The 15,863-nt window shown below is 50.5% G+C and overlaps 1 protein-coding gene across 7 annotated transcripts in view; it reads left to right on the top strand.

The window, feature by feature from the left end:
- Ssh1 (slingshot protein phosphatase 1) overlaps positions 1-15,863 on the top strand; it is a 55,659-nt gene that overhangs the window by 1,918 nt on the left and 37,878 nt on the right. For all 7 annotated transcript variants that reach the window (XR_008719995.1, XR_008719997.1, XR_008719996.1 and 4 more), the window contains exon 2: positions 2,710-2,750. Coding sequence is in view for 2 of the 7 variants with exons in the window: in XM_055605922.1 (XP_055461897.1) it covers positions 2,710-2,750 (41 nt within the window). In the remaining 5 variants the exon portion in view is untranslated. The remainder of the gene's footprint in view (positions 1-2,709; positions 2,751-15,863) is intronic.

Here is a 15,863-nt window from a genome sequence, read left to right as displayed (position 1 = left end):
TTATTATTATTATTATTATTATTATTATTATTATTATTATTATTATTATTATTGCTGAGCATTGAACCAGAGCCTTGGGTGTGCCAGCTACTGCACCCTGTCCCCAGCTCACATATTTTGAAAATTATATTTTAAAGTGTGTGTGTGTGTGTGTGTGTCTTGTCTGTTTATGGGTATGTGCGTGTGAGTGCAGGTGCCCACAGAGAACAGAAGAGGCTGTCGCATTCGGTGGAGCCAGGGTTCCAGGGGGTTGTGAGCTACAGTTTGTGGGTGCTGGCATCCGCTTTTCGGTCCTCTAGAAGAGCAGCAGCTGCATTTAGCCGCTGAGCTGTGTGCGGTCCCTCCTCAGTTTTCGTTTTAAATTATCGTATAAGACAATTTTTGGCGGGGCAGTGGTGGCGCACGTCTATAATCCCGGCACTCGGGAGGCAGAGGCAGGGGGATCTCTGAGTTTGAGGCCAGCCTGGTCTACAGAGTGAGTTCCAGGACAGTCAGGGGTACACAGTGAAACCGTCTCGAAAAAAACAAAAAAACAAACCAAAAGGAAACAGAAAATAGAGCCCACCTGGTTTCTATAGCTCAGGGATGTGAAACATAGAGACAGGAAATCCCCAGAACAGGCTGTATGGCCAGACTAGTGGAATTAAGGATGGGTACCCTTACTCAGTACAGAAGACACTGACATAGTCTCCAGCATTTACACACACACATACACATATATGTTCTTGCACACACCACTTACACATGCAAATACATACAAAAACACAAAATGAAGCAAAAAACCCAAAAATCCCAGATGGCCTTTCTTTAAACTTCAGTACACCGGTGGCATTTGTCTCCAGCAATAGCACAGGCTGGGATGTTCCCAAGATAGCCAGGCTGCCATCCAGATGTGCCAAGGGCAGAAGCATGGCAGGTATGCCTTGAGCTTGGACACCTGGGTCCAGGTTGTCTGTGCCTCTGGCCTGCCCTTCCTCCGCTTGGCTCCCTCCTAGTCAGCTCATCAGAGAGGCCTGGATTACTTCCTAGGGATGGTTCTCTGGCATTCCTGACCTTTCAATGGAAAACCTCTGGGTGTGACTGAGAAATAAATGGTTGTGGAGCCCGTTTCCCCTTTCTGCCAGTCACTTATCAAAATGCACTTCTCTTATGAGTCAGGGACGAGGTGGTTTCCTGACACAGCTAGTCTCACTCTGAAGCCTGGGAAACCAAGAGAAATCACAGCCCTTGGCCCAACAGCAATCCTGTCCTCTAATTTTGTCATCTCTCTACTCCTTTCTTTCTGGATCTTTAATTATCTCGTGCTTGTTTTTCTTGTTAACCTTATCTGAACTCCTTTATGAGAACAAGAGGAGCTAAGAAATAGATCCATCAGCCTTTCCCCGGAGTGGATAGTAACATTGTTTTGACAATTGTGCAGCATCTCTTTCCTGGGCACAGGCAGGAAAGACATTAAGTGTCTCTCCACACAAAGTATCTGGAGAGAGACTTGGGAACAGCCTTCACTCCTAGCGGCATCCTGAGCTCCGCCCCCGAGATGCCAATAGCACCCTCCAGAAATGCCCCAGGGGCCCTTGTTGAGCGATTGCTTATGTGTGTTGATTGCTGCTAGTCTGCTTCCGTGTGGCATGGCGGGGTGGTGTGTAGAGCCTTCCCTGATTTCCTCTTCTCCCTCACAGCCCAAGAGTAAACGTGGTCTGTTCCCAGTGTGTGCGTCCTTAAAGTTGTACACAAATCTTCATATAAGATGGGATGCCAGGGCTTTATGAAATACTCACTTTTGCTTGAAATTGCCGCCTCTTGATGTATCCGTTACTGCTGGGCTCCCCTGCTGCCTTAGCTGTGGACCCATTTCCTGTTGCCTTTGACCTCTGGCTGGATGGGGACAAGTCAGTCTTATTTCTGTCCCGGCCATCACACTGCCCCTAGTTTTCCCCAATACACTGGGCACTTAAAACACACCAAGTCTCCCTGGGCAGCCCTGTGTCTTCTCATTGTGTGTTTTCTCCCAAAAGGGGGGGGGGGAGGTGATGGGGTTTAAGATGTATACATTTAGAATTCAATGCCTGGCTACCTTCTGTGGCCAAAGACTTGCCTGGAATGGCTCCCCGCCCCTCGCTGGGGGTTGGGGGTTAGGGGGGGAAGGATGGTTACAGGCCTGCTTGCCAAGTTGTCTGGGCTGCTCTCAAACCCTCAGCTCACGAAATCCCCTGCCTCAGCCTGTTTAGTAGCTAAGGCGACAGGTGTGCGGCCCGGCTTTGGAATGGGGTTTTTAGATGGTATTCCTTGGGTTTGCTAGTGCCTGGCTCCACAGAGCAATAGATTTTCCTAAGACATAACCCTGTTTCCCTTAAAAGCAAAACCAAAATAAGGCCCAGAGCCAGCGTGTTGGGCTGAGAGCGAGGGCTGGAAGAAAGTGTTGGTTGAGGCTGCCTCATAGGGGCTCAGCCCCCAGGCGTTGCCCTCTTCACACTGTGGCAGGGATGAGTGTAAACACTTGGAACCCCGAAAAACGTGTGGTGGGTATGACTCAGAGACAACACATCGGGTTGGCCAGGAGAGGGCAGGGGTGTGTCCAACAGCCTCCTTTCCTGGGTGCCTTTATTTTTCCCAGGCACCCCGGGAGCCTGCTGTCAGGGCTGGTAGTGGCACCTGTGGGGTCACATCCTCTCTCTCTCTCTCTCTCTCTCTCTCTCTCTCTCTCTCTAGTTGGAGGCTGGCAGCGATGAAGACCGCAAGCTGAATCTCAGGTGAGCCCACTTGCCCGTTTTTTATCTTAGGTCTCACAGGCAGGTAAGGAGCAGCACGTGCAAAGCGCTGGCGGTTTTTCCTGTGTGAAAGCCTTCACGGGGGCCAGGGAGGGTGCTGCAGCCTGTGCTCTCAGAACTTGGGAGGGAGACGCGTCTCTCTGAGTTAGAGGCCAACCTGGCCTACTTAGCGAGTTCGAGGCCAGCCAGGGCTACGCGGTGAGATACTGCTGTCTGAATTACTTGTTGTAGTACATACCTGTAATTCCAGCAGTTGATGGAGGCAGGAGGATTGCCGGTTTCTAAGGCCAGCCTGGACTACATAGTGAGACTACTTTTTTTTTTTTTTTTTTTTTTAAAGACTGCATTTTAGAGGAGAAAAAAAGGCCGGGGATATGGCTCAGTGACAAAGCTCTTTCCCATCATGCATAAGGCCTTGGGTCCATCCACAGCATGATAATAAATGAAAAAATAAGTAAGAATTACAGGTGTTTAGCTGGTCACTGCTTTAGGTGGGGGAAGTGCTGTGGGCCCCACACCCAGCCTCAAGCATGCTAAGCAAATGCTCTACCAGCAGATAACATCAGCACTGCAACTGCCTTAACATGAGATGTGATTTGGAAAAGAAAGCATATAACTGTCCTTCCTTTTTTTTTTTTTTTTTTTTGGTTGAGTGTGTGTGTGTGTGTGTGGTGTGTATCAGAGAATAATTTGGAGCAATCTTTTTTTTCTTTTCCCATGTGGGTCACATGGACTGAACATCTTTGCCAGCTTAGCCCTCCCGTCGCCTCTGATATATTTTCTTGCAAAAGTTCCTGTTTGTTTTTAATAATAATCACTATACTGTGGCCTCTGTTTTCATTGTGCTTTTGACAAAGCTGCTGCTTTTGAAGTCAGAACATGGCTTCTTTTTGTTTGTTTGGTTTTGTTTTTCAAAACAGAGTTTCTCTGTGTAACCTTCTCTGTCCTGGACCTTATTCTGTAGACCAGGCTGACCTCGAACTCAGAGATCCACCTGCCTCTGCCTCCCAAGCTCTGAGATCAAAGCCACTGCCACCCAGTCTGCCCATCTGAAGTCTTTACCAACCACTGAATATACATATGTAAATGCAGTAAACAAACTTTCGGAGTTTTTTTTTTTTTTTAACAAGGTTTATTTATTTTACGTGTATAAATGTTTAATCTGCATGTGTGTACACTACAGTCATGCCTATGGATTGCTGTGAGCCGTCATGTGAGTGCTGGGACCTGAACCCAGGGTAGTCTTCAGGGGCAGCAAGCGCTCTTAACTGCTGAGCCCGCCCCTCGGGGATGTTCTTTACAAAGAAAAGCCTGTTTTATTGTGTGTGTTGAGGGGGGGATCAGACCAGCAATTGTAAAAGAAAGGCAGGGTCTGAGGATCGGCCTTTCAGCACGATGCTTAGTTCTGTCCTCCTGTGCTGTTCTCAGACTCCTGCAAAAGCGTTAGAAACATGTCTGGCCTGCCTTTGGGCCTTCCTGTGTTTGAGTGAAAGGATCAGGGCGCATATTGTCTGTGAGGATGACATGGGTGGGGAAAAATCAAAGTGAGAGCTGTTAGAGTTGCCAGATCCTTGTCCATCATGTTAGGCTGAGCAAAGGACCACATGACTCTTCCAGCCTTGGTTTTGGGCAGCTTGTGGCCCAGGTTAAGGCCCCAGGGCCGGGACACTGACTGGTGGGGGCAGTCATGGGCTGCCTTTTGCTGCAAAGCATGTGTGTGTGTAGGCGGAAGGCCTGTGGAATCTGGATGTTGGGTGCAGGCCTGGAACTGGGAGGGGAACTCGGCGAGTCCATGGGGCCCGCAGAGCCTCTGAGCTTCCTGTGCCCTGCTCCTCTGACCCTTCTGTGGGGTCAGAATTCCTTCTACCCTCCACCCGTCCCTTCCTCTCTGGGCACTGGGCCAGGGAGAGCATTGAGCTAGCTTTGTCTTTAATTGCCCTTAATTAACAGAATACATAATGCTTGAAGATGTTTGTAACCAAGAACTTAGAAAGAGCTGGGATAAGAAACTGTGTCTGTGGTCCTCTCTCACTAATAAAAGGAAAAAGCTGCCTGGTTCGGTGCTCCAGGGGCGACACAGGAGGGGAGTTGGTATCTTGGTCTTCGACACCTTTATGTTCCAGGTGACCATCTGAAGCTCAAGTTTCCTGCCTGAAATGCTCTGCAGAGTGAAGTGTCTATGCATGGTGGTGCAGGCTGTCATCCTCTAAAGTTGCCACCCCAGTTTTAGTGCTGGGCAAAAGGATCTCTGAAGCCTACAGAGTTCAAGGGCAGCCAGATACCACTGATCACAAGATACCACTTAAAAACACAAGCAGACAGACACACACACAGGAACAAACATAGATACAGACACACACAGACAGAAACAGACAAACACAGACCCACACTCTCAAAGGATCAAATATAGATAAAGACACACAGACAGAAACACACACACACACAGAAACAGACAAACACAGACACATACACAGAAAGGAACGAACGAACGAACATAGATACAGAGACACAGAAACAGACAGACACATACACACACTCAGACACACAGATACACAAAGAAACATAGATATGGACACACACAGAAAGAGAGAAACACAGAGGTGTGCGCATGTGTACACACACACACACACACACACACACACACACTCACTCAAGGCTTGTACCTCCAGGCTGATAACACAGGGGCCCCCTAGAGTCCAGGTGGGCTGCCCAGATGAGTCAGTTGTTTTGGACGAACAGATGAGGGACCTGACTGCAGGGCTTAAGGCAGTTCCAGGACCAGAACCCAGAACTCCCCGTGGCTTCGAGGCAGGGGCTCTTGTGATGTCAGATCCATCCAACCTGAGCTGGGCTTTTTTCACAACAGGATCCCTAAGCTGCCGTGGCCATAGGGAGAGCCCCAGTTGGCGTGGGGTCCTGGGTTCTCAAGGGGGTGTGGGGGGTGCTGGCTTCTGCTTGTCTTCTTAGGCTTCCTTTCAGGCTTCGTGACTCACCTTAATGGTTTACCCCCACCACCCCACCCCTTCCAGGCAAAGGACACCATCCTGCTTTCTAACAAGGAAGTTCTGTGTCCAGGTTGACCTTTGACTGCTCCTCTTTCACAGACACTGCTCATTTGCATTTTCAGCTCTTCTCTCTCTCTCTCTCTCTCTCTCTCTCTCTCTCTCTCTAAGCCTCTCCTAGAAAAGCAAAACAAATGTGGAAATGTGGAGTGGATGAGTCAGGTAGTTTCGTTTGAGGCAGAGGAGTGAGGAAGAGATTTCTCTGTTTTGGATTGGCCTGGAATGGTAAACAGCCACTATTCAGGTTGTTGTTTTGTTTTGTTTTGTTTTAATGTACATTGGTGTTTTGCCTGCATATTTGTCTATGTGAGGGTTTTGGATCCTGGAATTACAGACAGTAGTGAGCTGCCATGTGGGTGCTGGGAATTGAACCCCGGTCCTCTGGAAGAGCAGCTAGTGCTTTTAACCACTGGGCCATCTCTCCAGCCCCCACTATTCAGTTTTTTGTTGTTTGTTTGTTTTGTTTTGTTTTCCTTTTTTTTTTTTAAGACAGGGTTTCTCTGTGTAGCCTTGGCTATCCTGGACTTAGCTTTGTAGCCCAGGCTGGCCTCAAACTCACAGAGACCTGCCAGCCTTTGCCTGCCTGAGTGCTGGGATTACAGGTGTGCGCCATCACGCCAGACTTCTAAAAGATCCCACCGAAAAGCTGGTGGGATCGGGCAGGGTGGGGTAGGGTGGAACACGACTGGATGGGACGGCAGTAGAGGTGCTTCCTCTGCTCTTTTCTGTTGTGATTACAGTTGGACCTCTGTAGCCTTGGGTTCTGCATACTGGTGTCAACAGCTGTAGACTGGAGTTTTCAAGGTTACTTTGTTGCTGGCTTGTGTTTAGGCCAGAGGTCTTAGCAGGTGCATAGATACTTTTTTTCCCCCTCTCATTCACTAGGCAATACAGTGTGTCGACTTTTAACCCTCATTGGCATTGTACTTCAGATTACCAAGTGTGCACACCTGCATGTTTGTGTGTGGGTGAGGCATCCGCCCTCCCGTATCCCTGTGGATGATGAGGGACAGCCACGATGGTTTGCTCTCCTGGGTGGTCTAAGAGGTTAGATTGGCTCTTCTGCTGAATCCCATACAGTCTTGTGGGTCTCGCCTGCCTCTTTATTCCCATGTCTCTTGGGTAGTGCGATTGACTGATCCTGTTGCTAGCCCCACCCCAGGGCCACCTTTCAGGGCTCCCCAGTGTTTCACCCCCATGGTCCTTCCTGCTTCCCTCTCCCTGTCCCCCACATCTCAGTCTGCCTCTCTTTACCCCCTACTGCCCGAACACTGCTTTTGGAACCTGCAGGACAGCTCCTGTCCCCTGACTTGGTCCCCTAAGCCATGTCTTTTTCAGTGGGCTACATCCCTCACTGACTGCTCATTCACACGTGACTTCCCTGGGACCAGAGAGAGCAGGTAGCCCTCTTCTTGTCTCTCTGTGATGATGGCTGGTCACCTGCCCCTCATGTTGCCGCTCTGTGTGATTTTTGTTGTTGTTTTGTTGCAGTTATATCCCTGGCTCTTATTACTGATCATGACCAAGCTCCCTTCCCACAGATGGCATTTACATAGTTGAAGGTGGTAAAGATGTAGTGAATTCTAAACATGAGCCACAGCAGGCTAGGGGGGATGAGTATATGGGGCCCTCCATTGGGTAAGTCTGTGTCTAGATCCCGGCCATACCACCATACCAAGCTCCTTACCCTGAGAGGTCCTAGCCTTTGCCTCTGGGGTGCTCATCTGTGGGCTGGGAACAGCCTCCTGGGGCTGGTTAGTAGCCTGAAGGAGATTTTCTTGTCTGGGATCAGGCATGATTGTTGGTTATGTGTGGACTTAATGTCTTCCTCAGGTGTGGCTTCGGTGAAATGTTGGCCAGTAGCATAGGAAAATAAGTGGGCCTGTATGTATCCCAGCCTGAGAAGGTCACCAAGGCTGTCCTCAGGGCCGCCCACAGCCCACAAATGCCTACATTCTGGGGCCTCAGGGAGCTAACTCTGACAGCCTCAGCGAAGGCCTTCTGGAAAATACCCAGGCACTTCTAGACGAAGGAGACAGATGCCAAGCGCAGGCCTCCCAAGCCTGTAGTGACCCCCTGGCATTCTGTATGTGCAGCTGTCTGTTGGCTTCTTCTGAAAGCAGCGTGGTTAAGAGCATGGGAGTTGGTGAGCAGGTGGCCCCGCTGGCAGTGGATCCTGGCTCCCTCACCGTGATCCGGGGAGCTGCTCAGGCTGGCATGAGGCACGAGTGGTTGTGTGGGACAGTGGGCAGGTGATACAGCCATGTCATCCCCGGAGTGTGGCTCAGGAGTGGGGTTTCCTTTCGTTTTCAGTCTTGTGTTTCTGAGTCAGATCCACAAACATGTTTATTTAATTTACGTCACCTGCCCAATGGATTTCTGAGTCAGGGCAGCAGGCTTGGCCTTCTGAGTTCTTTTTGGTTTCAGATGTAAGTCATAAACTCCCTTATCTGCTTTGTCTGCCTTTCTCCCACACTCCTTCCTCTTGGCTTGAGGTTCCTCAGAGAGTCCACTCTTTGGAGCCGCTGGGAGTGTCTGTCTCTGTTTCCCTCTCAGAGCCTCTGTCTCTGCCCCACAGTGTCACATTGGGCCACCGTGTCCTGCTCTGGACACCACTCCAGTGCTCACCCTTTGGAAATCCTGCCTGTGGCCTGCCCCCACTCAGACCTCCCTCTGTCTTGTTTAAGGATTTATTTCAGAGGGTTTGGTAGCCTCTGTTGTCACTCTGCCAGGTGAGGTCCTCTGAGGTGTTAAACAGACACTGTGTCTGTGCTCCGTGAGGGAGGTGACGGGCAGGAGTGTAGGGCAGTGTATCAGTCACCCTGTCACTGGGTCACAGACAGCTGGAAACGTAACAGCTACAGCCACCTACCTGTGCTGCCCAGTGGTTGTGTGGAAAATCAGCCCCACCTGGCAGGACTGTCCTTTCTGGCTCTAGCCTCAGTGTCTGGCATGCCCTGGGTGGCCTGTGGAGTACTGGAGGTCAGACTCGGCACTCTGTGAACTGTGATCTGAAGATGACTCCATGCCCAGCAGGCCTGCATTTTCTCTGCATGCTCTCTCATCAGACATGCCGGTTTGTTCTCAGCCTGCGTCTCCCTGTGCCCCCACACTGTGCACTTGGGGTGTCAAAGGGAAGCTTCTGGGAGTCTTTTCTCTCCTTTCTGGGGACCTAACCTGGGTCATCATCAGACTTGACAGCAAGCAACTTCACCTACCGAGCCATCTTGACAGCCCAGAAAATTTCATTTTAAATTCATAGTGTGTTTTCAGTCTATATTAAACTTTTACCTTTAGAGCAGCATCCTGTAGTGGAGGCAAACGAGGACCGAGGTGAAGAGTTAAATTGATTCTGCAGCAGCGTGATTAAGCCCGTTGCCGAAGTTAGAGTGAATTGCACTTAAGTGGCTTTCATGAAACTTCTGAAATGCCGTTCCTTAGGCCTTAGAAGAATACCAGGGGGCTGTCCTCATTTCCCCTGCACTCTACTCCAGGACCGTGCACACTCGCCGGCAGTGCTTGCGCGGGCTGTTCTCACGTACGACCATCTCAGTTTTCATCCTCCAGCGAGGCTGTGATGCCAGGCACAGTGGCACCCACCTTCCTTCTGTCTCAGCGCTGGGGCTGCGGAGGCAGGAAGATGGGAGGTTCCAGGTGCGTCTGCACTACATGGGTACTGACTCACAGACTACAGAAATGTAGTGAGATGGCTCAGCAGGTAAACACTGAGCGTGTACACACACACACACACACACACTAGAACACTAGATTTGTGAGAAGGTACCAGGAGGCCTAAGTTTGGTGAAGGAGATGCCTGCCATGCAGCCTCAGGCCATCATTTCACCTCACAGACCAGACGAGATTAGGTGCCAAATCCTAGAGTCACCGGTCACCAGGCTCGTTCTGTGATGTGACCATGATAACTACTCCATGAGAGACCTGCATGTCAGCCCATGTGTGTCTGTTTTGGGTGTCTAAGCATCCTCTAGGTTTGTAGCACATTCGGGAGTCTGATTCCCACAGTGAACAAGGTCAGACGCTGTTGGTGTGTTGCTGGGTTAAGGCTGTGTTCTAATCCAGAGGGACGTGGCCTGGCCCCTGGGCTTCAACCAGGAGGTCCCTGGCCACCCCCTTAGCAAGCAGCCGAGCCACCAGTGCAGTGTCACTTAGAGGGGAAGGACGTGGGCCTGTGGACAGCCCTGGGTGCTAGCAGCTGTGATGACGCGAGGACCCAGTCAGTGCCTCAGAGTGGGGTAGCCATGAGCCAGCCAGCCAGCCACAGGCTCCAGTTCCTGGCATGGTCCTGTTCCTAGCATGGTCAGCATGAGACGTCTCCACAGCAGGCAGATGTGGTGACCGCTATGGCCATCCCTGTTGAGTGGACTCATGGCCTGCCACAGAAGCACAGATGGGCACTGTGTGGGCACGGTAGAGTCTCTTAGTTGAGGTCTGCTTCAGCCTGTTTGACTATGACCTTGGGTTAGCTGCCTGCCCTCCCCACCCTGAGACAAGGCCCTCCTCACCCCTGGCTCTCCTGAGGTTCAGAGAGGACTCTGCCCTGCTGTGGTGTTGCCTGCCTTGGTGCCATCTGCAGTGTTGTCAAGAGCCTCCTCCTGCCACTCTAGCTCCCCGTGACTACCAGGGAAGACCTTGACAGCCAGGTGGAGCTTGCAAGGGTCCCCTCTGGCTTGGACCATTTCCTCCTAAGTTCTGCTGACTCATGCCTCACCTTTTTGAGCTTGGAAACAACACCTTTGTTTTCACAGATTTTCTTCCTCTCTTTTCTGGTCTAGCTGCTTAATATTTTACTATTGCTACATATGTATGTGTGCATTTATTTATTGCTTATATGTGTTTGTGTATGTGTGGGCACATGACACAACTTGCGTAAAGTGGTCAGAGAACAACTTGAAGGAGTTCTTGTCTTTTACCATATGGGTCCCAGGGACTGAACTGAGGTCATTGGGCTTGGCAACAGGCACCATTAACCCTCGAGCTAGCTTTCTGGCCCTTAAATGGCTACTTTTGGAGCTATTTTTACAAGACTTTAAAAAACTTGTTTCAGAGAAAACCAAGAGGCTCTTTAGATGTGAATCGACTTTGACCATCCCTGCTGGGATGCCTTGTGAGTGTAGAATGTCACTCCCAGGTATGGGCTGACCACGAGCCCATTGGGCAAATTTCCAAAAACCTGGACCTGGTCTGAACAGCTGCAGAGCTGCCGTGGGCATGGGCTGTGGGGGCAGAGCCACTAGCCACCATCTGTTAGTTACTCCTACTGCAGGTGGAAGCCTGTGCAGCAACAGGCTAGAGCACCTGCCTGACACATACACAGGCCTGAGGTACTGGGGGAAAAGCCTCCCCAAAGAACCCACTTCCCGTAATGCCTGGCCAGCCATCCTGCATCCCATCTAGAGTAGCAAGGAGTAAAGCTCCCTGGCAATGGGATGCGTTTTATATGGGTATTCTTAAAATCTGCACTCTTAGACCAGGAGGCACCGGAGGGCAGAGTGCCTCGGCTGGCACTGTAAAACAAGTGGAAAACGAGGACCTAGGCTGGAGGCCGCCAAGCCTGAAGGTAAATGACCCAGGTGATAGAAAGGGAAGCTGTGAAATGTGCCAATTTAAAAAAAATTACAATCTGGGGACTGGAGAGATGATGGTTCAGTGGTGAAGAACACTGGCTGCTCTTCCAGAGGACCCCAGTTCAATTCCCAGCACCCACATGGCAGCTCATGACTGTCTGGTCTGTAACTCAAAGTCCAGTGGATCCGACTCCCTCACAAAAGCACCAGATGTACGTAAAAGTAAATGATTTTTTTTTTAAAATGACAGTCTGTATGATGGTGTACAGCTGTAATCCCAGCCCTCGGGAGGTGGGGGCAGGGGGATCGGGAGTTAAAGGCCAGCCTGTGCTGCATAGTGAGATGATGTTTCAGAAAGAACAAAGAGGTGGTCTGGCAGGTAGACCAGGGTGTGTGGCTCAGCTGGAGAACCAGACTGCTTCCAGCTGGCTCCATACCAGCAGGGGTGGGTCATGGGTTATAAGATTTTTTTTTTTAATTTTGAAATTTCACAGTTTGAGAAAAGTCATTTCAATAATGCCCTATCTAGCGGGGCATGGTAGCACACACCTGTAATCCTAGCACACCGGGAGGCAGAGACAGGCAGATAGCTCTGTCCATGACAGCCAAGACTATACAGAGAAACTGTCTCAAAAATAAATAAATAAAAATAATGCCCTTTATAGAAGAGAGTCCAGGTAGGGGTTCTTCATTGCACTTACCTGAACCTGTTCTTTTCCATCTGGAACATTCCAGGTTTTGATTCTTACGACCTGGACACTGTATCTATCATTTGTGTGTGTGTGTGTGTGTGTGTGTGTGTGTGTGTGTGTGTGTGCGCGCGCGCGCGCGCGTGCGCATGCACGGGTGTCTGTGTTTGTTGTTATGTTGTTTTGTTTGTTTGTGTAGGACAGGGTCTTACTATGTAACCGAGGCTAGCCTGGGACTCTGTGTAAACCAGTCTGTATGGAACTCACAGACATCCCCCTGCCCCTGCATCCCGAGTGCTGGGATTGATGCTGTGTTTGGCTAAGACCATCCTGTAGTAATATGCCCTTTAGGTGTGTGCATTAATTATTCCTTCTGATTAGATTTGTGTCACAGCACGTGAGGGAGACGGAGCCCTTGACCCACAGTTGCCAGACAGCTGGGAAAGCCGGGTGGTGGTCTCTTCGGCTTCTTTACCACTAAGGGTATCCCGGGGATACTTCATAATCATGTAAATATCCTGCCCTGTCAAGGTCCTCTCCACTTTAGGTAATTAGTTTGTTTGCTTTGTTAATGATGATAGTTGTTTTTTTGGAGACAGAGGCTCATATAGCCCAGGCTGGCTCCAGACTTGCTGTTTTTAGGAGGGTGACCTTGAACTCTGACCATCTTGCTTCCCTCACCCAAGTGAGGATTATAGGTGTGCAGGGTGCTTTGTGAATGTTCTGCAAGCACGCTACTAACTGAGCTACCTCCCCAGCCCTCTAATGGTAAATATCAGTCTGAGCTTGTGTTTTCTTTTTCTGTTTCATTCAGTGTTTCAAATGTGTTACTTATGTTATTAGCTGGGATAAGCGGATGTATCTTGGCCAATGGTCTCCAATTATCAAGTGAAAAAATACTGGCAGGGTAACAATTTGCCACCAGTGGGTCAGGGAACAGGACATGGAAAACAAGCCTTGGGGCTTTGACCTCGGGCAAGGAACTGGTACAGAGAAGAACTGTGGATTTCTGTTAGAGCAGCCAAGGAAAGCTTCCTGTAGAAGGCATGATTTCAGCTGTCAAACACCATGGGGGGGAGGTGGGCGAGGAGGCCGTGAATAGAGACCTGGAGTAGACAGCTTCTGGGAGCCACGGGAGGGGGCAGCAGAGGATGCTGTGGGACATGGGCACCCCTAAGTCAGAGCCTCTCTGAGTCCAGAGCCGGAGGAGTGGACGGCGCATGTCACAGGTGGCTGCTGTCTGTGGGAAGGTAGCTCAGGTTTTAAGTTCTAGATGGTGACCCGAGGTGGGAAGCTCGGACTCGGGAAGAAGGTCCATCACAGTGATTAGGAGCCCTGCAGCCTGGGTGTGGGACCAGAGGCCGGATCCTTCCAAACTGTTGTGTCCTGAGCGGTAGCAGCTGAGTGGAGGGTGGAGTGCCTGAGTGCTGAACTCGGGGCTCACACATTCTCAGAAGGCATGCTCCCACTGTCTTCCTTTTCCTAGTTTCCTTCCTCCCTTCCTTCTGTCCTTCCTTCCTTTCTTCCAAGACTTCCTTCCATTTTTGAGACTTAGGTACTTAGGAGACTTGCTGGAACTTAGGTAGATCAGGGTAGCCTCGAACTCAAGAAACCCACCTGCTTTTTGCCTCCTGAGTGCTGGGATTATAGGCACCTTTGCATACCACAGATTAAACCAATTCAGTTCATTGGTCACACTGAACACACTTGAATCGTGAAGCAGGCGCTTATGCCAGCATGTCGCACTCACGGGAGTAAAGAAGGCCAGGGGCCGGTGGTCCTGGGGAGCCCCAGTGACTAATGAATGCAGGATGGGCTTCACACCACAGAGAGCCATGAGTACCCAACACAGCTGAGATAACCCGTATTGTTGGTTGGTTGGGTTTTTTTTTGTTTTGAATTCTCGAGTTGTTTCAGAAATACTGCCTTCGCGTTCCTGCTGATCCTGGCTGGCTGGGTTGCTTCTGCTGTCGTAGATTTCCCACACAATGCAGCCTTTATACCTCCACCCTCCGTAAGGAGGCTTAGTGCTCCCAACTCATACCCGGCAAGGGAGGAGCTGCCTGCAGGCCTGAGGGTTGTGGAATGGACTACTGTCAGGTTTGCAAAGCTGTGTCCAGGCTCACTGGCTGTCTCACCTAAGCAGAAACCTGAGTCTTGCTCTTGTGAGCTTGCCCGCAGTCTCAGCCGCCTGCTCCTGCCAGCTGGGTATCAAGAAGGGCTATGTGGCTGGCTCAGAGAATGTTGCTGACTGCCTACAGCGCCTCTGGACATTCCTTCTCTCTGAGGGAAGCCTACACCTCGCCTGCAGCCAAACAATTCATGGCCCTGCAGCAAAGACATTAGCAGCTGGCCCTGACAGGCATTTTTTTCTTCTTCTGCGCATAACCCCTTTCAAAACACCTTGCCCTGCAGAGAACCCCAGTGCTCTTTCTCTCAGGGACCTCTTTGGGGCACAAGTTGAAGATGTGTCCCCAGGTGCTTCTTTTCTTACACCCCATAGAAGGTGTTCGGAACCACACCCTGCCACGGCTCACTTGGAGGCAGAAGACACAAGAGTTGCCTAGGGCAGCAAGGGTTCTCAGTGATACTGAATGTCAGGGGGCTGCTGTGCAGAAACTGGGCAAATTTTCTATCCTCTGCGGCCTAAACTTCACGTTCCCAGGACCGGGGCTGTGAGTCCATCCAAACCAGGCAAATGCAGCTGCAGGTCAGGCAGCCCTGCCGTCCTGGGATGGAGCAGGAAGGGCGGTGAGCTGGGAACGTCTCCAGCCCCTTCAGCTCCCGTTTGCTCGACAGCCTCCAATAGTTCATTCTTCTCCTGCCTGGATCTTCTGTCAGAAGAATGGAATTGTAAGAATTAGGTGTAGCCATGGAGGGGCGGGCTCTCTAGGCTGGAAAGCGCCCTTGGCAGTCCCTCTGAGTGCCCGTAGGGATGGCAGACAGATGGATGGCTACACCACAAGCCCCTCGAGGATCCCCTTCGGGCTCTCTTGTCTTCTGTCCTGTAGACATCACCATGCCCAAGCAGAGTACCATCAAAGGTTAAATTGGACTGGGCCGTGGGGTCACACACCTTTAATCCTGGCACTCAGGAGGCAGAGGCAGGCAGATCTTTTGAGTTTGAGGCTAGCCTGGTCTACATGGTGAGTTCCAGGACAGCCAAGGTTGTCCTCAGAAAGGTAATTCAGTTTGAGCCAGTTGTGGTGGCCTAAGCCTATAATCTCTATTTAGGAGGCAGAGGCAGGGGATGGAAAAAAGCCCATGCAGTGTGCTGAGTAGGAGACCCTGTTTGAAAAACTTGAAAGCAGAGCCGGTGAACTCGCTCTCTGGGCAGAGGTGTTTGCCACCCACATGGTAGGAGGAGAGAGCCCACTTAGGGAGCTCACTTCCCCCGCCAGTTGTCCTCTGACCTCCACACCTGTGCTGGGGTGGCACACTCGTGTACATGGCACACGCACAGAGTCAATGCGTGCAATTATGAAACAATTTTAGAAGGCCACTCAGCTTGAAGTAGTCCAGTCTTTTGGGCACATATTCTTTAGAGAGCCCTGTACTTTAAGCTTATGTAATGTGGTGTTTTTTTTTGTTTTGTTTTGTTTTTGTTTTTTTGTGAGGTGGCCCGTTAGAATTCCTAAAATCATACATTTTAGTAGCTTCCCGTTGCCTGGGGTTACAAGTTGGTCTGGCGATGCCAGCTCTGTGTGCCTCGCAGTTCTGGGATGGATGAGATGAGCCTCAGAAGGTCTCTGCCCTCTG

The sequence above is a fragment of the Psammomys obesus genome, unplaced genomic scaffold (genome assembly GCF_907164565.1).
Source record: "Psammomys obesus unplaced genomic scaffold, mPsaObe1.curated_primary_1811, whole genome shotgun sequence".
In the NCBI taxonomy this organism is placed as follows: domain Eukaryota; kingdom Metazoa; phylum Chordata; class Mammalia; order Rodentia; family Muridae; genus Psammomys; species Psammomys obesus.
Note: the sequence above shows the minus strand (reverse complement) of the source record. Positions and strands in the feature narration are given on the sequence as shown.